Source organism: Callospermophilus lateralis, chromosome 14 (assembly GCF_048772815.1).
Source record: "Callospermophilus lateralis isolate mCalLat2 chromosome 14, mCalLat2.hap1, whole genome shotgun sequence".
Taxonomy (NCBI): Eukaryota; Metazoa; Chordata; class Mammalia; order Rodentia; family Sciuridae; genus Callospermophilus; species Callospermophilus lateralis.
The window spans coordinates 59,916,208-59,940,786 of NC_135318.1; the positions used below are offsets into that span (position 1 = coordinate 59,916,208).

General features: G+C 34.3%; 1 protein-coding gene across 1 annotated transcript in view; it reads left to right on the top strand.

Moving 5' to 3' along the window:
• Window positions 1-24,579, top strand: part of Alms1 (ALMS1 centrosome and basal body associated protein) — a 202,822-nt gene that overhangs the window by 104,711 nt on the left and 73,532 nt on the right. The window contains exons 19-20 of the mRNA XM_076833468.2: window positions 1,081-2,882; window positions 19,983-20,221. Of these exons, the coding sequence (XP_076689583.1) occupies window positions 1,081-2,882; window positions 19,983-20,221 (2,041 nt within the window). The remainder of the gene's footprint in view (window positions 1-1,080; window positions 2,883-19,982; window positions 20,222-24,579) is intronic.

Genomic DNA, 24,579 nt, shown 5'->3' on the forward strand with positions numbered 1-24,579 from the left:
TCCTTCTATGTATCTTTCAATTATTCTTAAATTGGTATCTTATAATGTCCAGAGTATTTAGGTCTACTTAGAAGGAGAAATATGGAAAAATTCATCCACTCCATCTGTGGGAAAATGCATCATAATTTAAAATATTTGTATATGAAATGAAATGTACTATATCATCAAATGGAATGCCAAAATATAGTATCTTTCTTTTTTTAAAAATATTTATTTATTTATTTTTACATTACAATTCTTAATACAGATTATTGTACCTTTCTAGGTAAACCACAGAAACCTCAAAGAAATTTTATATTTATGATAGCTTTGGGCATTGACTCTAGGCCCCAGCAAAAGGTTTTTCTTGTTCTTGGGGGCATAATAGTAGGTGTAGCTCAGGCCTCTGTAATAGCCCAAAATAAACTCCAATGAGGGTTGAATGGCTTAAATAAGGTAGAGTTTCATTTTTCTTTAATGTCATAGTCCAGGTTAGGGAAGTGAAACTGTGTTCCCTGAGGTCATCTACAGATCTAAACTGGCTATCCTTATGCATGTCTTCCATGGTTGTTCAGGCATTCCCATATTTAGGTATCAAATGGTGATGGTAATAGTGGTGGTAGTGGAAACACTTGGAGGTCAAGAACTGGATTTTAAGGACAAGAAGCAGAAGTTGCACTTAACACTTTTGATCATATCCCGTTGAATTAAACTTAGTTATATGATCAAAACTAGCTTCAAAACTAGCTGCAAAAGAAACAAGAAACATCCTCAGTTTGGTAGCTATGTGTCAACAAAAGTTTGGGTGACTTGTATTATTATAAGGAAGAAAGTGAGAATATATTCTGGGGGACAATAGTAGTTTTTGTTCTGGTACTCTAGTAGATTTTTTAGAAGAACTCTATTGGGTGGTCTTGGTTATCAGTCATTTTATTCTATAGTTAACTGCCATTTTTTTTTTTTACTGTGTTCTTTGACCTTTTTTATTATAAAATAATGATAAGACTTTTATGGTCATATTCTGATCTGGATAGAAAACTGATTAGTATAGTATACAACTAACTATGTAGACTACTTAAAGAACCTACTTATATCTTCTAGGGATCACAGAGTCCACGGGGAATAGGATGCACACCTGAAGCTGTATGTAGTCACATTATTATTGAGAGCCATGAAAAAGGATGTTTCAGGACTCTTACTGCTGAACAACCACAACTGGAAGATCATCCTTGTGTTTTTACATCTGCTGAATCCTCAGAAATGATCAGAGGACGACAGAGCCCATCATCGTGGAGAACCAGGCACATCAATTTTTCCAAATCCCTAGACCAGAACAACCCCCATTTGAAAGTTTGGAATTCCTTGCAGTTACAAAGTCATTCCCCACTTATATCTGATGACTTCAAAATTAGCAAGGGCCTTCGAATGCCATTCCGTGAGAATATGGACCCTTGGCTGTCAGAATTAGTAGAAGTAGAACCTGCTTGTGTGCCACCTAAAGAAGTGGAATATCCTTCTTCATCACAAATACCGCCCCCAGAACCCATGAAACAGTTTACTACCTCCATCACTTTTTCATCTCACCGACATTCTCAATGCATTTCAGATTCCTCTGTTTTTAAGGTTGGTGTTACTGAAGGTAGCCAGTATACTGGAGCATCTATGGGGGTATTTAATTCTCATATCACTGAAGAGCAAAATTCTCCTAGAGATTTTAAACAGAAAACCTCTTCCCCTTCATCATATAGAATGCTTAGTCATTCACCACATAAAGCTGTGACCTTTTTAGCAGAAAAAGGTAGGCAAAACGAAAAATTATTTGTTGATTTTGAGCCTTCTCATCGAGAGGAAACACTCTTAGAAAGATCAGATTTTAATGTCAGTCATTCTGAGCCCAGTACCAGTGCAAATTATACATTCAAGGAAATTCAGTTTTCTGATAACCATACCCACATTAGTATGGGCAGACCAAGTTCCACACTAGGAATAAAAGAGAAGAATGTAACCAAAACTGCAGATCTTCCTTCGCACATTTTTCTTGAACAACGAGAACTCTTTGAAAAAAGCAAAGCCCCACATGCAGATCACCATATGAAAAAACACCATTCTTGCCTTTGTCCAGACATTCCTTCTTGCATTTTTCTTGAACAGCAAGAACTCTTTAAACAAAGCAATGCCCCACATGTAGATCATGAGATGACAGAAAGCCATTCTCTCTTTTCTCAGGGTCAGGATTATATAGCTTCAGACCTTCCTTCTCCCGTTTGTCTTGAACAACATCAAAGCAGACCCCTAGGTGTAGATGACCACATGAGAAAGCACCATTTCCCCTTTTCTCAAGGTCAGGATTGTGTAGTAGAAAAAAATCAACATACACCTAAATCACACATTACTAGTATGATAAATGTTGAAGTCAATTCAATCTCCCAATCTGCCCCTGATCACTATACATTAGAAACATCTGCATCTACTCCACCTTCAAATAGAAAAGCACTTTCATGTGTTCGTATAACTCTGTGCCCCAAGACTCCTTCCAAGTTGGATAGTGGAACCTTAGATAAAAGATTTCATTCTTTGGATTCTGCTTCTAAAACAAGGATGAATAGTGAGTTTAACTCTGACCTACAAACTATATCTTCAAGATCATTGGAACCAACCTCCAAGTTATTGACTAGTAAACCTATAGCACAAAATCAAGAATCTTTAGGTTTTCTAGGACCTAAATCACCACTGGACTTCCAAGTTGTACAGTCTCCTCTTCCAGATAGTAATACTATTACTCAGGACTTGAAAGCCATACCTTCTCAGAATAGCCAGATAGTAACCTCAAGGCAAATACAAGTGAACATTTCAGATTTGGAAGGATATTCCAAACCAGAGGGGACTCCGGTATCTGCAGATCGGTGAGTCTTGTGATAACAAGCAAGCTGATGGAATTTGTGATAAAGGGTTTAAAATACTTAAGCAAATGTAATTCTCTTGGGGAAGAGACTACGATTTTTTTTTTTTTTTTTAAAGGGAGGTTGTATCTGACTAATCTGCTAGAAGTCTTTCAAGAATTATGTAAATAAGCAACAACATGTGATGGTAATATGTTTATACTTTCAGAGGTGTTTTGGTAAGACTTGACATCAAGTGTAAGACAAAATTGAATTACTTTCAAAATAATCTTGACCATTTATCTTTTTTTCCCCATGTTGGAGATAATCCTGAAGATTTTTGGGAGGTTGCATGTGTGTGTGCATGCTTTCTCTTTGTGTCTCCCTCTTCTCAATTTGATTCATTTTCATAGTTTCCCTCAAATGTTTAGCATTTAAAAAGAAAAAAAAGAAAACTTTACAGTGGTGAACAATGGCAGATAACCACTTCAGTGAGATGATGTAAGACTAACATCACCAGCATGCATGTTAACACAATGTGCTCGCCTCGTTGTAAATATGGGAAAGATAACCCAATTCAGCAATCTTATTCAGCCTAATTTTTATCATCATTCAGTTTTTACCTTAAAAAGTCTTTTACAATATGGCTAAAAAGAATTTCCTGTATGTTTATACCGTATGGTTGGGCATAGTATAAACATATATACAGCAGCACACCAGAGTAGAGAGCACTTTGCTTGGAAAGAAGGAAGGGAAAAATGTTTATTCAAAATCCTTACTTGGTAGTCATTGCAATGAGAGTCTTTTTTTTTACTGTCTCCTTTAGTCCTCATTATGACCCTGTAAAGTAGGTGATGATACCCCTATTTACTCACTGGGAAACTTGAGACACTGACATTGCTACTTGGGCCAAGGGAGGCTGTCTGTAAGGATGAGGATGGGCATTCAAATGCAGTCTGATAGTTGGCATGGTGGTGCACTACTGTGATCCCAGCTATTTGGGATGTTGAAACAGGAGGATCAAAGTTCAAGTCCAGCTAGAGCCTGGGCAAGTTAGTGAGACCCTGTCTCAAAATAAAATGTGAAAAAGGGCTGGGGATGTAGCTCAGTGATAGAGTGTTCCTGGATTCAATACTGTTACCAAGAAAAAGAAGAAGAAAGAAAACAATCTGTTAAATTAAAGCAACAGCTTACTTCCCTACATTCTGTTGTCTGTCAGAATCTTGAACACTACTTCCAACCGTTCTTCTAGCCATGATCTTGGACAAGTCATTTCATATCTTTGGCACTCACATGTGAATGGTGGTGGAAACGGGGTTGGAAAACTGAAAGGTTCCTTACTGATCTGCAAGTGATTGAGAATTGGATTGGAGCACAAAAACAAGGCCAGTCTCTGGTTTCAGTATTATAAGTATTGGGAGGCTATAGTTATTTTAAAACTTTGGGTGTGTGTGTGGGGGGGGGGAATTTTATTTTATTTTATTTCATTTCAATTTATTTTTAGACAGGGTCTTGCTAAGTTGCTTAGGGCCTCACTAAGTTGCTGAGAATGGCTTCCATCTTGCAGTCCTTGTGCCTCAGTCTCTTGAGTCACTGGGAGTAGAGTTGTGCACCACCACACCTGTTTTTCTTTCTTTTTTTAAAAAATGTTTAGAAATAAAATGTTAGACGATTTCATGTACAGTGTTTAAGCCCTTCAAAGTTTAAATGCCCAGTTATTGGAACTGAATTCCTTGAAAATCAGATAAAGTTATAAATGAGAAAAATAATAAATGATTATAAACATATTTATAACTGATAATAATGCCATTTGTTCATAATGTAATAAATGTCAGGCTTTATAGTGAATATTCATCTTATTATAATGATCAGAGAGAAATATTATTACTTAACAAGTTGGGACTTAGAGAAATTAAGTGATTTAATTCAATATCATCATATGGTCATTCTGCTTTGGAGTTGGTATTTGAAACTGGGTGTGTCAACTACAGAGTTCATAAGTAATGAAAACTGTACACACATGTATCTGTATAGAGAGATGCATAAAAGTATGTGTATATATGTGCAAAATATTTTAAAATTTTTAAAATTTGAATTAATTTTGGATTTACAGGAGAGTTGCATAAATAGTACATTAAATTCCTATATTATCTATTTCTGCATAACATATTACCTTGAAATGAAGCAGCTTAAAGCAGTAAACCTCCCAATTTCTACAGGTCAGAAATCTAGGCATAGCTTAGCTGGATCTTTTGGCTCCCATTGTTTCACAAGGTTGCAAATAAGGTAGTGGCTGCAACTCTGGTCTCATCTCAAGGTTTGAGTAAGAGGGTATTTCCCAGATAACTCAGTTGCTTGGCCACAGATGTTAGTTTCTTGTCTATTTAAGGCAACTCACAGTATGACATCTAAATTTATAAACTTCCCTTAGAGTGAACAGGTAAAAGAACAAGAGAGGGTGCCAAGAAAAAAGCTAGCCTTTTTGAAATCTAACCTTATCTTTGCTACTTTGCTTCCAATAGAAATGAATCATTATATCTAGCTCACATTCTGATTCTGGGCATGAATACTAAGAGGTAGAGATTATTGAGAGATATCTTATTTTAGAGGTTTTACCCATTCTGGATTTTATTGAAGTTTACTCTTATGTTAATATCCTATGATAACATCGTAACATAAAGCATTTATCAAATGCTTTATGGTTACATCCTGCTTAACCTTAAAATGTACATGCTGCAAACTTCACTTTTTTTGTGGTATGCAGTTATATGCATTGATCCAGTTCCAAATAAAGCAGTTGCATTAATCCAAAAATTCTCCCATGCCATCCCCTTTATAGAGTATCCCTCTTATGAACCCTGGCAATCCCTGGTCTATTTTCTTCTCAATAGTTTTGCCTTCTTATAAGTGGACTCATAAAATACATAACAACCTTTTGGATCTGACTTCTTTCATTTTGCAAAATGCATTTAAGATTAATCTTGCATGAATCCATTGTTTGTTCCTTTTTGTTGCCTTTTAAAAGGAATATCATTGCTTTTATTGTTCCTTTAAATTATAATTCCATTGTACAGATTACCATAGTTCCATTTAAGCACTGAGAAATATTTGACTTACTTCCCATTTGGGGCCACTAAATTTTTAGCTTCTATAAACATTCATGTATAGGTTTTTGTTTCTCTAGGATACTTGGGAAGATTTTTTTCTGGGATTGTCTTATAATTTTGCATCTTCATGGATATATGTGGGCATTCTAGTTACTTTACATTCTTGTCAACCTGTGGTACTGTCAATAGATATCTGCTTGGTAGAGTTTTTGTACTAACATCTCCTTCATCCCAGCATTGATTTGTTGTCTTTGTGAGTTGAGATTTTTCTGATTCCTCATATGCTGAGTAACTTTGGATTGTATTTCATAGTATTATATTATGAAATGACAGTTATTTAAGTCCCATAAACATTGTTGATGTTTTTGTTTTAGCAAAGAATTAACCAAGCTGGATTAAAAATTGCAAACAGCCTTTGAGCCTTATCTTTCTTGGTCAGGTCAGAGAGCAAAGGCTTGTTTTACTTCTCTGTGTTCTTCCTGATACTGTTTTGTGTCCAGGCCAAGTGGCACAGAACAGAGGGAGACAAACCCACATGGGTTTGCCCCACTTTGAGACAACATCTCTTCTGGTAGAAGAGTAAGGTTTACCTCCCTCAGAATTTTAGGCTCTCATTATTTATATTACTGCTGTAACATTGCCACCATGGAATTACTTGGGCACTGAGGCTAAATTGAACAGAAAAAAAAAAAAAAAGAGAGAAAAAGAAAAAAGGATTTTTGACGCTTCTTCCACTCCTCAAGCAGAAACTGGAGGAATTTTCCTGGGAGTCTTTCTTTTTAAAATTTTTATTCTAATTTGTTATATATATGACAGCAGAATGCATTACAATTCATATTACACATATAAAACACAAATTTTCATACCTTTGGTTGTATACAAAGTATATTTACACCATTTGTGTCTTCATACATGTACTTAGGGTAATGATGTCCATCTCATTCCACCCTCATTTCTACTCCCATGGCCCCCTCCCTTCCCCTCTCATCCCTTTGCCTTATCTAGAGTTTGTCTAGTCTTCCCATGCTTCCTGTCTCAACCCCATTATGATCAGCCTCCTTATATCAGAGAAAACATTCACCATTTGTTTTTTGGGGATTCACTAATGTCACTTAGCATTATATTCTCCAACTCCATCCATTTACCTGCAAATGCTGTGATTTTATTCTTTTTTATTGCTGAGTAATATTCCATTGTGTATATATACCACATTTTCTTTATCCATTCATCTATTGAAGGGCATCTAGGTTGGTTCCACAGTTAAACTATTGTGAATTGTGCTACAGTAATATTGATGTGGCTGTGTCTCTGTAGTATGCTGTTTTTAAGTCCTTTGGGTATAGACCAAGGAGTGGGATAGCTAGATCAAAAAGTGGTTCCATTCTCAGTTTTCCAAGGAATCCCCATACTGCTTTCCATATTGGCTGCACCATTTTGCAATCCCACCAGCAATGTATGAGTGTGCCTTTTCCTCTACATCCTTGCCCACACTTACTGTTGTTTCTATTTTTTTTTTAATAATTTTTTTTTAGTTGTAGGTGGACACTCAATATCTTTATTTCATTTTTATGCAGTGCTGAGGATTGAACCCAGTGCCTCATGTGTGCTGGGCAAGCACTCTATCATTGAACCAGATCCCCAGCCCAGTTGTTTGTATTCTTAATAGCTGCTATCCTGACTGGAGTGATGAAATCTTGGAGTAGTTTTGATTTGCATTTCTCTAATTGCTACAGATGGTGAACATTTTTTCATATATTTGTTGATTGATTGTATATCACCTTCTCAGAAGTGTCTGTTCAGTTCCTTAGCTATATATTGATTGGGTTATTTGTTTTTCTGGTGTTTAGCTCTTTGAGTTCTAATTTACCCTAGAAATTAGTGCTCTAACTGATGTGCAAGTGGTAAAAATTTGTTCCCAAGTTGTAGGCCCTCTATTCACCTCACTGATTGTTTCTTTTGCTGAGAAGATTTTTAGTTTCAATCCATCCCATTTATTAATTCTTGATTTTAATTTTGGGATTATAGGACTCTTTAAGGAAGTAGGGGACTAATCCAATATGATAGAGATTTGGGCCTACTTTTTTCTTCTATTAGATGCAGGGTCTCTGGTTTAATTCCTAGGTCTTTGATCCACTTTGAGTTGAGTTTTGTGCATGGTGAGAGATAGGGGTTTAATTTCATTTTGTTGCACATGGATTTCCAGTTTTCTCCAATGTATGTTTTTGGCACCTTTGTCTAATATAAGATAACTGTAATTGTGTAGGTTAGTCTCTGTGTCCTCTATTCTGTACCATTGGTTTACCAGTCTGTTTTGGTACCAACACCATGCTATTTTTGTTACTATTGCTTTGTAGTATAGTTTAAAGTCTGGTATTGTGATGCCACCTGCTTTACTCTTCTTGCTAAGAATTGCTTTGGTTATTCTGGATCTCTTATTTTTCCAGATGAATTTCATGGCTGCCTTTTCTACTTCTATGAGGAATGCCATTGGAATTTTGATTGGGAACTGCATTAAATCTATATAATGCTTTTGGTAGTACGATCATTTTGACAATATATTAATTCTGTCTATCCAAGAACAACAGAGACCTTTCCATCTTCTAAGGTCTTCTTTAATTTCTTTCGTTAGTGTTCTGTAGTTTTCATTGTAGAGGTCTTTCACCTCTTTTGTTAGGTCGATTCCCAGTATTTTAATTTTTTTAAGGCTATTGTAAATGGGATAGTTTTCCTAGTTTCTCTTTCAGAGGAGTTGTCACTCCTCTGAAATGAACAGAAATGCCTTTGATTTATGGGTGTTGATTCTCTATCCTGCTACTTTACTGAATTCATTTATTAGTTCTAGAAGTTTTGTGGTGGATTTTTTTTTTGTTTTCTATGTATAGAATCATATCATCAGGAAATAGTGATAATTTGAGTTCTTCTTTTCCTATCCATATCCTTTAATTTCTTTTGTTTCTAATTGCTCTGACTAGAGTTTCAAGAAATATGTTAAATAGAAATGGTGAAAGAGGGCATCCCTGTCTTATTCCAGTTTTCAGAGGGAATGCTTTCAATTTTTCTCCACTTAGAATGATATTGGACTGGGGCTTAGCATAGATAGCTTTTATAATGTTGAGATATGTTCCTGTTTATCCCTAGTTTTTCTAGTATTTTGAACACGAAGGGGTGCTGTATTTTGTCAAATGCTTTTTCTGCATCAATTGAGATGATCATATGGTTCTTATCTTTAAGTCTGTTGATGCAATGAATTACATTTATTGAAATCCATATATTGAACCACCCTTATATCTCTGGGATGAACCCCACTTGATTGTGGTGTACTCTGTTTTTGATACGTTTTTGTATTCACTTTGCCAGAATTTTTTGCATCTATGATCATTTGAGATATTGGTCTGAAGTTTTCTTTCTTTGAGTTGTCTTTGCCTGGTTTTGGAATCAGGGTGGTATGAGTTTGGAATATATAGAATGAGTTTGGAAGTGCCCCCTCTTTTTCTATTTCCTGAAATAAATTGAAGAGTATTGGTATTAGTTCTTCTTTAAAGGTCTTGTAGAACTCGGCTATGTATCCACCTGGTCCTGGGCTTTTCTTGGTTGGTAGACTTCTGATGGCGTCTTCTATTTCATTGCTTGAAATTGATTTGTTTAAATTGTGTATATCATCCTGATTCAATTTGGGCAAATCATATGGCTCTAGAAATTTGTAAATGCCTTTAATATTTTATATCTTATTGGAGTACAAGTTTTCAAAATAATTTCTAATTATCTTCTATATTTCTTTAGTGACTGTTGTGGTATTTCCTTTTTCATCATGTATGATAGTAATTTGAGTTTTCTCTCCTTCTCTTCGTTAGCATGGCTAAGGGTTTGTTAATTTTATTTATTTTTTCAAAGAACTAACTTTTTATTTTGTCAAATTTTTTTGAATTTTTTTTGTTTCAATTTCTTTGATTTCACTCTGATTTAATTATTTTCTGTCTTCTACTGCTCTTGATGTTGATTTTTTCTTCTTTTTCTAGGGCTTTGAGATGTAACCTCAAGTCATTTATTTGTTGACTTTTTCTTCTTTTAAGGAATGAACTCCATGCAATTAACTTTCCTCTTAATACTGCTTTCATAGTGTCCCAGGGATGTGGACACATTGTATCTGTGTTCTCAATTTCACCTCTAAGAATTTTTTAACCTCCTGATGTCTTTTGCACCCCATTGGTCATTCAGTAGCATATTATTTAGTCTCCTGGTGTTGGAGTAGCTTTTATTTTTTATTTTATCATTGATTTCTAATTTCATTACATTATGATCTGATAGAGTGTAGGGTAGTATCTCTACTTTTTTATATTTGCTATGAGTTGCTTTGTGGCATAGTATATGATCTATTTTAGAGAAGGATCCATGTGCTGCTGAGAAGAAAGTGTATTCATTCATTGAAGGATGAAATATTTCTATATATGTCAGTTAAGTCTAAGTTATTTATTTATTTTTAAATATTTATTTTTTAGGTATAGGTGTTCACAACACAATATCTTTATTTTTGTATGGTGCTGAGGATCGAACCCGGGCCCTGCCCGAGCTAGGCAAGCGCTCTACTGCTGAGCTACAATCCCAGCCCCCAAGTCTAAGTTATTGATTGTATTATTGACTTCTGTAGTTTCTTTGTTTAGATTTTGTTTGGAAGATCTATCCAGTGGTGAAAGAGGTGTGTTTAATTCACCCAGAATTATTGTGTTGTGGTGTATTTGACTCTTGAAGTTGAGAAGAATTTGTTTGATGAATGTAGATGGCTCCATTGTTTGGGGCATATAAATTTATTATTGTTATGTCTTGTTGATGAATGATTCCTTTAAGAAGTATGAAATATCCTTCTTTATTTCTTTCGCTTAACTTTGGCTTGAAGTCTACTTTGTTTGATATGAGGATGGAAACCCCTTCTTGCTTCCACAGTTCATGTGAGTGGTATGATTTTTCCCAACCTTTTGCCTTTATGGTGTGGATGTCTCTTGGAGGTAATATTGTTGGGTCTTTTTAAAAAATCCAGTCTGCCAGTCTATGTCTTTTGATTGGTTAGCGTAGGCCATTAACATTCAAGGTTATTATTGAGACATGATTTGTATTCCAGCCAATTTTGTTTATTTTTGATATTTAACTTGATTTGGTTTCTCCTTTGATTAGCTTTTTCTTTAGTGTAATAACCCCCTTTGCTGATTTTCATTGTTGTTTTTCAAACAATTTCTCTTCATGGAATATTTTGCCGAGAATGTTCTGTAGTGCAGGCTTTCAGGTTGTGAATTCTTTTTACTTTTGTTTATCATGGAAGGTTTTATTTCATCATGAAATCTAAAGATTAATTTTGCTGGATATAAGATTCTTGGTTGGCATCCATTTTCTTTTGGAGCTTGATATATGTTCCAAGATCTTCTAGCTTTCAGGGTCTGAGTTGAAAAGTCTGCATATAATCTAATTGGTTTCCCCCTATATGTAATCTGATTCCTTTCTCTCATGGCTTTTAGTATTCTCTCCTTATTCTATGTGTTAGACATTTTCATTATAATGTGCTTTGGTGTAGATCTGTTGTTATTTTGTACATTTGGCATCCTGTAAGCCTCTTGGATTTGGTTTTCCAAGTTCATTCTTCATTTTTGGAAAATTTTCTGAAATTATTTCATTGAATAGATTTGGTTTGGACCACTATCTATGCCTTCCTCTATCCTAATAACTCTTAAATTTGGTCTTTTTATGGTATCCCATATTTCTTGAATGTTCTGTTCATGGTTCCTTAGCATTTTCACTGTGTGGTCTACATTCTTTTCAAGATTATATATTTTGTCTTCGTTGTCTGAGGTCCTGTCTTCCAAATGGTCTGATATGTTGGTGATACTTTCAATTGAACTTTTAATTTGGTTTATTGTTTTTTTTCATTTCAAGAATGTTTGTTTGGTTTTTTTTCAGAACCTCTCTTTCCTTTTGAAGTAATCTTTTGCTTCCTGTGTTTGTTTATGTAGCTCCTTTTCAAAATGATCTTTTGCTGCCTATATTTGCTCTCTTATAGCTTCCTTTAATTCACAGAACTTTTAAATTATGTACATCTTGAACTCCTTTTCTGTCATTTCTTCTGTGCTGGCCATGGGTTTTAGTAATGTGGTATCTTGATTTGTTTGGGGCACTTTCTTCCCTTGTCTTTTCATATTGCTTATGTATCTTCCCTTCTAGTACTGTGGATCCAAGGTATTACCGTTTTTACCCTATAGGTTTATAGTGCCCCTGTAGGGTTCCAATACTTCTCCTTTGAGGTGAAGGACAATGTTAACAGATCCCAATATAAACAATATATATCCTGAAAACAAAGGTTTGCTATTAAGACTTTTACAGTTTGGTCACAATGTACAGAAATGGTGAATTCAATTATTATCTACAATACACTCAGTAGGTTTGTAAAAGGGTTTACAGTTTCTGATGGAGGACAAAGAACCTGGGGTGAGGAGTAGGATGCTATGCTGAGGAGTTGGGAGATGAGGATATAGAGTTATTATATCTTAGGAAGTGTGAAAGAGAAATCTAAAGAAGATGATTAATAGCAGGAGAAGAAAGAGAAAGTAATTTTGGGTAGAAAATAAGTGGGAAGACAGTAATTTACATAAAACACATTATATATTAAGAAAAATAAAAAATGTTAAAATAATAGAAATTGGTGGAAGAAAAGGAAAAAAGTAAAAACAAAAAAGAATCTTGAATGAAGAAACAGGCATTGTTTTGGTTGGAGATCAGTATCTTTCCTGCTTCACTTCTCATCTAATAGGTAGGGTTGTCAGTTGTTAGCTGGTATCTCTGCGCTCAGGATGGTGAAGGAAACAGGTTGTCACTGTGTCCGGCTAGTGGCTACTGAGGAGAGGGGGAAGTTAGAAATTGGGTACCTGGTCAGCTGGAGTTCCAACTGGGAGTTGCCCTCCCCCCCAAGATGGCGATGAAGGTGACCCAAGATTGAGCACCTGCTTTCAGTGATGAGATGTTGAATGGGGTTGGGGGAGCTAGGCGATGGCTTTGAATGATGATTTTAGAGATGAGCTCTGTAGTGTGCAGTGTGTGGCCGTCGGCTGACTTCAGAGCCTTTGTGAAGTTTTCAGGTGCAGGCAGGCTACTCTGCATAGGGGACTATCTCCGCTGCTGCAGAGTCCCAAGATGGCAGTTCCTGGGGGAGACCCTTGTTGGTAAATGGAGTTCCTCTTGGGAGTGGCAGCCAGAACTGCCAGCTATTCTGCATGGGAGTGGCCTCTGTGATTTCTGCTTGGGTAGGTTGCTGAAAGTTCTGTGTGGATGCTGATGTTAGTCCTGCGTGGGCAAATAGTTGGGAGACCTACTCTGACGCTGAGGCCTGGAGTCCTGGACATGCACGTTACCTGAGAAGCAGTATTCTCACTACTTGAGTCCCAGAGTGACACTGAATGCTGCCTCCCTCTAGCCCACCATCTTGGATCTATCTGCCTGGGGGGTCTTTGTGTCTGTGCTAATACTCTCTTCCAGATTCTAGGCTGTATTGAATTCAGGTGAGTCATACCAAAAGATGCAAAAATGATGGTGAATTCATCTTCATTTTGATACTTCTAAGCTTTATAATCTTCCCCAATCTATCTGTTCCTGTTATTTTTCCATCCTTCCAATAATTGCTTCACATAGTCTGTCTAGATTTGTAGCTGCTGTGCATTCAGAGGGAGAGATGTCATGAGTTATACTTACCTGGAACTGGAACTAGAGTTATATAAACTTTTTGTTGTTCCTGTCAGCAACATATGCAAGTTCCATTTAATCTACATACTCTCCTAACACTTATTATTTCTAGATATTTTGAATGTAGTTATTCTGAGTGTCAAAAAGTTTGTTACTTAAGAAGTATCTGTTTACTTTTGTCTGTTGGATTGTTTCTTTCATTATTATAAGAAATTTGTATATATTATAGGTACAAATCCTCTGTGTACTATGAATATTTACTTATAATATGTGGTTTGATTTTAATTTTCTTAATGGTATCCTTTGAAGAACAGAAAATTTTAATTTTGTTAAAATCTGGTTTGATTATTTTTTTGTATGGTTAGTGCTGTTTTCATGTCCTAAGGAAATGTTGAGTGTTATGAAAATTTTCTTCTGTTTTCATCTAGAATTGCTATAGTTTAAACTATAGTCTATGATCAGTTTCAAATTAAGTTTTAAATATGGTATAAATTTCACAGTTGAATATAATTTTCTTCCATATGTATATTCTAGCATCATTTTTGAAAAATGATTATTTTCTTACCAAATTAAGTTGATTTCTTGTCAAAATCAGTTGGTATTATATGTGAGTTTATTTTGGGAGTTTCTGTTCTGTTCCTTTGTTCTATTTACTTTTTGCCACTCCTATCATATCTTTGTTGTAATTTTTTCAAAGTCTTGAAATCAATTTGTATTCTCCAATTTTGTTTTTATTTTCAAAATTGTTTTTCTATTTTAAGACTTTTGTGTTTCTATACAAATTTTAGAGTAGACTTTTTAGTTTCTCAACAAAAGTCTAATGGTATTTTGTTTGAAATTGCATTGAAAATATAGATCATTGTGGGAATTACTGACATTTTAATAATATTGGGTCTTCCCATGCATGGACATCATTATTATTATTATTATTACTATTATTATTATTATCATGTAAGTCTTCTTTAGTGTCTCTCAGTGACGTGTAATTTTCAGTGTATAGGTCTTGTACATCTTTTTTTAAAATTTATTTCTATTTGTTGAGACTCTTGTATATGACATTTTAAAATTTGCATTTTCTAGTTCTTTGTTGCTTAAATGTAGCAATACTGTCAATTTGCAAGTTCCAACAAGTTAATTTTAATTTATTGCTCTTTGGATTAGCATTTCCATGTCCACTATGTGATATTTTCAGACAGTGAGCATTAGGAAATTTAGTCAAGGCAATAATTACAATGGTTGAGACATATCTATATATCCTATATTTCATGTTCTCTAGCTTCCCTAAGAAGTCTTTCTCTGTAAGACTTCAGAGGTACCATGTTAATATTTGGTTGCCCTCAGTTAATAAATCTATTCTTTGTCGACATTCATGTTGCCGGATTTACGTTGTCCTTTCCAATTTTCTTGCCTTTTGTTTTCTTTTTCTCATCTAATGCACTGGGTAGGATATTGAATACAATTTCAAATAAAGGCAGTAAGAGCAGACATCTTGCCTTGTTCTCACTTGACTACTGTGCTACATCTCCGGCCCTTTTTACTTTACTTTTTGAGACAGGTTCTCATTAAGGTATTTAGAGCTTCAACCTCCCAAATTTCTAGGATTCCAGGTGTGTGCCACCACTCATAGCTTGTACTTAGACTTTTGATATTTGTAACAATGTCTAATTTATAAATTGGGCACAACAAGAAATTATCAATAACTAATAATGAAATGGAACAATTTTTACAGTATACTATAATGAAAATTATGTGAATGTGGCCTCTCTAAATATGTTATGTAATATTTTCAGACTCCAGTTGACTGCAGATAATAAACTGTAGAATGAGAAACTGAAGATAAGGAGGGAAATCTGTAATTTGTTTTTCATTGTGTCTGTTTGCTACTAAAACCATTAAATCAGTTGATTTCAGACACCTTGATTCTTTTTTGTTCCATTTTTTTGTTAAGATTCTCCATATTTTCACCTGTTTCCCCCCATATTTTTTTGCTCTTAATATTTTAATAATCATTTTAAAGTTGTTCTGTGCTAACTACAGTATTAGAATCTTTCCTAAATCAGTTTTTCTTACTGTTTTTTCCCCTCTAGTTTTGATGACTTTTTCCTGCTTCATAAATATTATATTTTTTGATGTGCTAGACATTGTAAACAAGAGAGTCATAGAATCTAAGGGTATTACTTTTCCACCAGAGAGTATATAACCTTTTCTCTGTTAATCAGTTAGGGTATCTTAATCAGTTCAATCACTTCAAGGATTGTTCGAGTTGTGTTGGAGTTTTAGTTCACTTATTCTATCCCATGATTTTTCCTGATTGGTGGATTTTCTGGATTTTTCCTTTGTTCCCAACATATCTTTAATTCTTTTAAATATTGTGAAACTCTCAGTTAAGTCTCTCAGTTGTTTAGACTTAGCTCTTTAGATTCTTTACTCTTCATAGCTTTAGAATATGGTAAATGTTATAAGGGAAGACCTGCCAGGTTTTTGTTGCAGTTAAATTTTATTCAATGGAACCTCATCTCATAAGCACTCTTACTATTGCAAGTGTTTTTCTGACCCCAGTCCCTTTCTTGGTATTGGCACTTTTGACAGAGGATGATGTTTTTCACAGTTCTCCTCAGTGTTAGTTAAATCTGGTAGATGTATTTTGTTTGTTTTGTGGTTTTATTAGTTGTTTTAAGTTACATGTAACCTTAGTTTTTATTTTGGCATAATTATAAAAGCATGGAATATAATTTGCTTTAATTCAGTCTCTAATACCACCCCTTTTCCTCTCTCCTTCCTTCTTTTCTTCCCTGTTCCTTTCCTTCTGTTCTGATCTGCTATTTATTTAAGGTTTTTTTATTTTTTTTTAAGTAGTGCCTTGTGGTTATACATAGTTGGGAAACACTGTGATATGTTCATATATACTTAGGTTAGACCAGATTCATTCCACTATTCTTCCCTTATCCTGTCTTCCCTCCCTCCCACTTAATCCCCTTCTTCTACTTCACTGATCTTTCTTTAATTTTGATGGAATTCCTCTTTCTTGTCTTTCCTTTTCTTCCTCCTTATTTTGGACTAGCTTCTGCATATGGTAGATGTGTTTTTAAGGGGAGGCCAGACATACGTTTGCCAATGGCCTTTTGATCTAGTGGGACTAGAATTCTTCTAGTGCCTAGACTATTCTTGTTGTTTTGGATTAATCTCTCAGCCTTCTGTTCCACCAAAGCACTCAAAAATGTGTTATTGAGAAATCAGCTGAGCATTCCTCTAGATTCCACTTCATTATACCAACTCAGATATTAATCAAAACTCTAGCGATTTTTCTGAGTATGTCTGTGTATTACCAAATCCTTACCTAAAAGTATCAAAAATATGTCTCTCTAGCATGTTGATTAGCAATATGGTAATATTTCTCGATTGCTTCTATAGCTCTATGGCTTTTTTTAAACTCTGATTTTTGTAATGTATTCATTTTTGTTTGTTTGTTGCAGTAGGAGTGATGGCCTGTGGCTGCCTATTATACCCTGTTATGTACTACTTGAAGTGGAAGTGTCCTTTTCAGATAACCTTTAATTTCTCTCTGTATTAATAGAGTTCTTATATCTTTTATTAGACTTATTAAGTATTTGATATTTTTATGATATTGCATATGACTTTTTTTAGATTTTAATTTACTTTTATGATAAGAAAAATTTAGTGACTTTTTAAAAATTTGATGTTTTATCTTTCCAAAATTTACTTATACTCTAAGCTGAATATAGATTATTTTGGATTTTCTGTGCACACATTGTATGAAATATGAAAAGAAATTATTTTTCCTTCTTTATTCATATACATCTATTTCTTTTTTCCTGCCTCCTGCAAATATTATTTATCTCCTTAACTAAAATACATGGTGAGAATTGGTATCCTTGTTTGCTGTGAACTTCACAGGGAACATTCTTAGTATTTTGCTATTAAATATGATGGTGCATAACTATTAAGTTTTATTAAATTCTATTTCTTCCTATGTTGGTATGGTCATAATGTGTTTTCTCCTTTATTGATGTGGTGAATCGCATTGATTGCTTTTTTTTTTTTTTAATGTTAACTCTCCTTGTATTCCTCTGGTAAAACTATCTTTTATGAATTCGCTTACACACATCTGGGTGGATGTGTATACAGTGATAGAACAAGCAAGCACATAATATGCACACACAACATTTTGTTTGAGATTTTTACATTCTGTGTGCAAAAGAGATTGGTCAAGTTTTTTTCTTTTTTCATGATTATCCTTTTCAGTTAGTGTATATTAGGCACAGAGTAGAGATTAAAATTTTTTTGTTTTTATGAATTTTTTCTCTCTTTTTTTAAACAGGGGATTGAACCTAGGGGAGCTTAAACACTAAGCCACATCCCCAGCCCTTTTTATTTTTATTTTGAGACAGGGTCTCACTAAGTTGCTGAAGCTATCCTCGAACTTGAAATCCTTCTACTTCAGCCTCCCAAGTCTCTGGAATTATAGGTGTGCGCCACCATGCCCAGCTTGCTCTATTCTTAATATTGTTCTAATACTGTACAATATTATTCCCTCTGTTTGTACAGATTTTTTTTAAATTTTTTTTGAATAATTTTAGATTTATAGAGAAGACACAAAATAGAGCCCTCTATAGCCTTTTCCTTGTTTTTCCTGTTAATATCTTACATTGTCATAGTATATTTGACAAAGGTGAGACACCAACATTTATATGTTGTTTTAACTAACTTGCAGGCTTTAATTACGTTTCACCTGTTTGTCCATTAATTTTCTTTTTCTGTTCCAAAACCTTGTCTGGTAATATCACATTCCATACCGTTGTTGCTATGGTCTGAATGCCTGTGCCCTCTCTAAATTAGTATAGAGCCCAGTCCTCTAAAGTAATGATTTAACAGGGGAACCTCTGCAAAGTAATTAGGCTGTGATGGTGTTTCTTCAGTTTGAGTTAGCATTCTTACAAAAGAAACCCCAGAAAGCTGTCTGTTTTTTTCTTCTATGTTAGGACATGATGAGAAGGTGCCATCTATGAACCAAACAGAGCGTAGTCAGTAAGCACAAAATCTGTCATTGCCCTGGTCTTGGACTTTTCAGACTCTAGAACCATGAACAATAAATTTCTGAAACCACATAGCATATGGGATTTTGTCACAGCAGTCCAGGTGGAGATAGACAGTTGTTAATCTTAGCCACTTGTGGTATATAGTATTCTTCCTTGTTTTTCATGAACTTGGAAGTTTTGAGAAGTACTGGTGAGAAATTTTGTAGATAGCAGCTCCTGTTGGGTTTGGCTAATGTTTTTCTCTTGATTAATTTTTTTTTTTTTTTTAGGGTTAGGGAAAGAATACTACAAAGATGAAGTATGTTTCTCTTACATCTTATGGAGAATATGATATCCACATATCATTACTGATGATGTTAACTTTGCTAACTTGGATAAGGCAGTGTTTTGCTAGGTTTCTCCACCGTAAAGCTACTCTTAACATTCTCTTCTTTTGAAATCTAGTCACTAAGTTCTGTCTGTACCCATGGGGGAAGATAGAGTAAGCTTTTACCTCCTTTGGTGGGAAGTATCAAATTCTTAAGCAAAATTTGTCTGTTCTTCCTAGTTATTTATTCAATTGTTTATGTACTCTATTGTTTTAATATGAATTCTCTATAATCTTAATATATTTAGCTAACATTGAAAACTTCTGATTCTCCTCTTCTCCCCCCTCTGCCCATTGACACATAAACCACTTGAGGGGAGGATCTGTTTCTTCTTCATCTTTGTATTCCTAGGCTTTTAGCATGATGCCCTAATCTTACAATTAAAAATAAATAAATGAATTATATTCACTTCAAATGAAAAGTACCATTTCCTTTGTTAAATTACATAATGGCATTATAAATTAAAATTAAGATTAGGCTTTAAAATAAAATTAAAGCCAGGCACGGTGGCACATGCCTCTCAAGAGGCTGAGACAGGAGGATCATGAGTTCAAAGCCAGCCTCAGCAAATTAGTGAGGCCCTAAGCAACTTAGTGAGATCCTGTCTCTAAATAAAATATAAAAAAGGTCTGGGGATATGGCTCAGTGGTTAAGCACCCCTATATTCAATCCCTAGTATGTACATATATATATATATATATAAATTTTTTTTAATTAAACACATACGTGATCACATTTTAACATGTATCTGATAAAGTGAATGGTATAACTACCTTAATAGCATTTGAGATTGTTGTGTTCACAAAATATTCCTTGTAACTACTTAAATGTTCCTGACTAAGGATATGACCTGCTATAATCCTCTTTTTTGTTCAGTTCACCAGAACAGAGTAAGACCTCGTTATTTGCCTCTGAAAAGTTATCATCTGATGCGGTAACTCAGATAACAACAGAAAGCCCAGAAAAGACCATGTTTTCATCTGAGATTTTTATTAATGCTGAAGATCATGGAAGTAAAATTCTAGAGCCATATACTAAAAATCCACTGAAAGGTCCTATCAAGTTTGCTTCATCATCTTCAGTGCAACAAATTACTACTTCTCGTGGCACAGATGGTAAGAGAATATGATTGCATTGTAGGTCATTTTATCAACTTTTACATGTGATTACCTTAGAAATTTATGATATTTGTCTTCCTGGTTCTTAAACTTAATTTTAATTTAAGAATTAGGAGCCACATGATTATTATATCCATCTTTTATTTATATAGCTTGGAAAAGAATATGATTTACTATTTTTTTAAATCTTTCTTCTTTTTTTTTTTTTTTTTAAAGAACTGACACCAAAGACCATTGTTTATTATGGTACTAGTTGAAGGTAATTACAGACATTATATTCAAGTGAGCAAACAGTTTTTGGCTTAAAGATCTCACCCTTCCAATATAAAGGCAACCAGTTTGAACACATAAATTGACTAAAAGGTATAGAAGCTCCTGTTGGGCAGGGTAATGACACCAAATGGGTGGGCCTGGCCTAGAAAAAATTGCCAGATAATCTCTTGACTATTGAAAACAGTCTGATACACAAGGTGACCATGTTTCCAATTGTTGAAGCTGTTTAGGTTTTCAGAATCCAAATCAAATAAAGGCCAATGCTCCAGGCTCTAGTACTCAGCTGCTGGTGATGGCTGCTCCCTTCAATGTTCTATATTCTATATTAAACCCACTGTCGAGTTTTGTCACTCCTCATGGTGGGTGGGGGTACTGGGTTCTTAAATTTGCAGACCTGAGGCACCTGCTGTGGTAGCTCTCCATAAAGTCCACAGTGAAAAGCTTACCTTTATTTCTAGTAGAGTTAACATGTTTGGAATTATGCTGCTTGTGGTTGACTATTTTTGTCACATGATATTTGTAATAAGAATGCAGATGCTTTGAAATAACATAAACAATTAAGATCTGCCGTTAGGTAGGCAAAACATTATTGGCATTTTAGATTATATTAATGTATACTACAATTAACAGATGCAAATATATGTGATAGTGCAAACAAAATAGTAGTTTATTTTGTGCTTATAATCTCTGATTAACCTAGGTTGACTACTTACCCCGCTGTCTTTAAAATGTAGAACCTGAAGTTATTTTAGATTTGCCATTATAGTCAACTGGAATGAATGAGCAAAAAAGCATGCAGCACATGTGGGAGGTTTTATAGGCAAAACCTAGAAATGTCCCAAATCATTTTCACTAGGAATATAATTTAGCTGTATTTTTCAGGATGAAGAAGAAATGGAATTTGGAAAATAGCTAGCAGTCTATATCATAAGGTCTATATTTATAGTATTTTTGTGTGCTATAGTTTAAGTGATATTTAAGTATAAGTGATATTTTTATAGTGTTTATACTCTATAACATTTAAAATTAAGTTATAAATTATTTCCCTTCTTAAGTATACAGTAGGAAATTTTCAAAAAAATATTTACTTTTTAGTTGTAGTTGAACACAATTACTTTATGTCACTTATTTATTTTTATGTGGTGCTGAGGATTGAACCCAGGGTCTCCCACGTGCGAGGCGAGCGCTCTACTTCTGAGCCACAACCTGAGCCCAACAATAGGAAAATTAACATTTAAGTTTCTATTATTCCTCATATGAAGGTTGGAACCTTACTAATTTTAAAATATTTAACATTTTAAATAAATCTACATAAAATATATTTTAAGTTTTCCTTCTAATGCAGAAAGCTTACCCATCTGCAATTATTGATAGAATTTGCCTAAATTGGTTATAATTCTTAAATATTTTATTATGAAAGAAAGCCATACCAAAACTGTGTAATTTAGTCAATAATCTCGAAGCGTACCTTTCTGTATCAGTTGCCTCTTGTCACAGTGATGTGGTATAACAAGCAACCTCAAATATCTTAGTGGCTTATAACAAACATTTGCTTTTCTCATACCTGGGCTTTGGGTCAGTTGGACTTTGGGCTTGGCCTGCAGAAATGGTTTGGGTGTGTTCCAGGTGTTTCTAAGACCCAGGATACCCAGGTATGTTGCTCTCATGATGGTGGCAGAAACATGAGAGAGCAATCTCAGTTGTGTAAACTTATTTTTACCTCTATTTACATCCAGTGCATCCAGTGAATCAGTATATAGAGACCATGGTTAATGTTTTTTCTTTTTAATATTTACTTTTTAGTTGTAGTTGGACACAATACCTTTATTTTATTTATGTTTATGTGGTGCTGAGGATCAAACCAGGGCCTTGCACGTGCTTTTCCTCTGAGCCACAACCCCAGCCCCATGGTTAATGTTTTTTATATGCATTTATTCAAGGATTATCTTATTTAATTTACAAATCCAAATTTATTATTTTGAATACTGTAGGTCAAAATTTTAAAAATTGAGGCTTTAAAAAACTCATTTAAAAATGTACTTTAAAGTACAAAGAATTGTATTTTAAACCTATTACTTTTTATCTATTATGATTTAAAAGTTCAAAGCAATATACTATATGTTTATATTTTTCTATTTTCAAAATTTTAAAGAAATTTATTATTGAATTTTCTTCTTTACCTTTTTCCAGTTCTTTCTTTTATAGAGGTAAGCATTATTTGCTGAGTACTCACTTGTTCTCCCCAGGCACATGGTCCAAAGTAACCTTAAGACTGTTAGGGAGAGGGGAAGAATAGAAGTTCAGTAGATTAGACAAAGGGCATTGAAGGGAAGGGCCGGGGCAGGAAATAGGAAAGACTGTGGAATGAATCTGATTTAACTTTCCTGTGTACATATATAAATACATCACAGTGATTCTCTACATCATATGCAACCACAAGACTGGGATCCTAATTAGAATAAGATGTATTCCGTGTTTCTATAAATTTGTCAAAATATATTCTACTGCTGGATATAACTAAAAACAACAACAACAATAAAAATGACTGTTGTATCCAGGGCTGGGGATGTGTACTCTGTGGTAGATTGCTTGCTTCACTTGCACAAGTCCCTGAGTTCACCCTCCACTAGGGGGATGGAGGTGTGGGGGACATGATACATAGACCAGTTATCTGTCTCAGAATCTTCCATCTCCATATAATAGCCATTGCACTATAGTTTTGCACAGTTAACCATTACTGTCAAGCTTTATGTACACTGGTGGAGAAAGAAAATGAATAAATCAGTATTCTAATAATAATGACTACAACAATAACCAAATAGAATGGAGGCTACAACCCTTTTTTAAGAAAAATTTTCCTGTTTTATTATGCCTGTAAGAGTGGTATAAAATTCTTAAGTCAACTGAGACTTCACTAGCCCTGCATATGTAGGATAAGTTAATTTTTTGTTTATTTCTATCATCAGGCATGTTAAGTAGTCTCCCAAGTGTTAGTTATATTCTTAATGACCATGATTTTTAAGGTCACTTTATTTCTTCTTGATAATTCAGGTCAATCAAGAGTTAGTCAACACTATGCATACTACTCTATTTATTGCTTTAATAAAAAAAAATATATAAAATGGCTAGATAGCTTCTGTCCCTTGTGGAAATTTCCCTGTCTCATTTCTGAGATCTTCCATCTAATAAACATCAGAGTCACAAAGATTGAAAGAAAAAAAATTTCTGAAAGGGCTTCTACCTTTGATCCTAAATGCATTTATTCTTTCTGGCACTTGAGATAGGCAAATATGGTTCAGTACATACATATACCATATTCTATAATGTAGCATTCTAGTCCTAGAAAGTGTTGTCCCCCAGCTAGTACCATAATAGTAATTAAGTTAACTTTTTTTTTTTTTTTTTTGGTTTAGCATAGTTGTGGGTTATAAGATGTGGTAAGTACAGTGAATCCCCCTTTAGGCATCAGCATTTTGTCTTACTTCCTTTGATGTAAATGTTCTTACTTACTTTTCTGACTTGGACAGTTAATTAACTGTGGAATTCAATGCCAAAATAAGTCATCAGAACTGTTAAGGATATTAACACAATTCTAAGGATATAAAGGTTGTTATTGTTCATAATGAAGGAAATCTCATTCTACTGCAGGACAGTTAGACTCTATCAAGAGCATTTTGATTTTTATACAGATCTGGGCAACTAGAAATCCATCTAGCTATGGCAGATAATAAGAGAAATTAAAGGAGATTTGAGGTGTTCAGCCAGGAGATAGTGTTCATCATAATTCTGTTTTTATGAGCATATAATACTGAAAAATAACCTAAATGAATGTTTTATATGTCTTGTATACAGAAAATATTAATCCTTTGCGTAGAGATTGAAAAGAGAAAATAATAATTGACTAAAGACTTTTTTAAGAGAAAGATGTTTCTGGCTGGGAAAGCTGAATATTGTAAAGATGCCATTTGTTTCCCAGTAAATATGTACTCTAACAGAGTACAGATTTCTAATGGATTTCTTCTTTTGGACTTGTGTATTTGACTTTTAATTTTATCAGGAAGAATAAAAGAAAATCTGGAGAA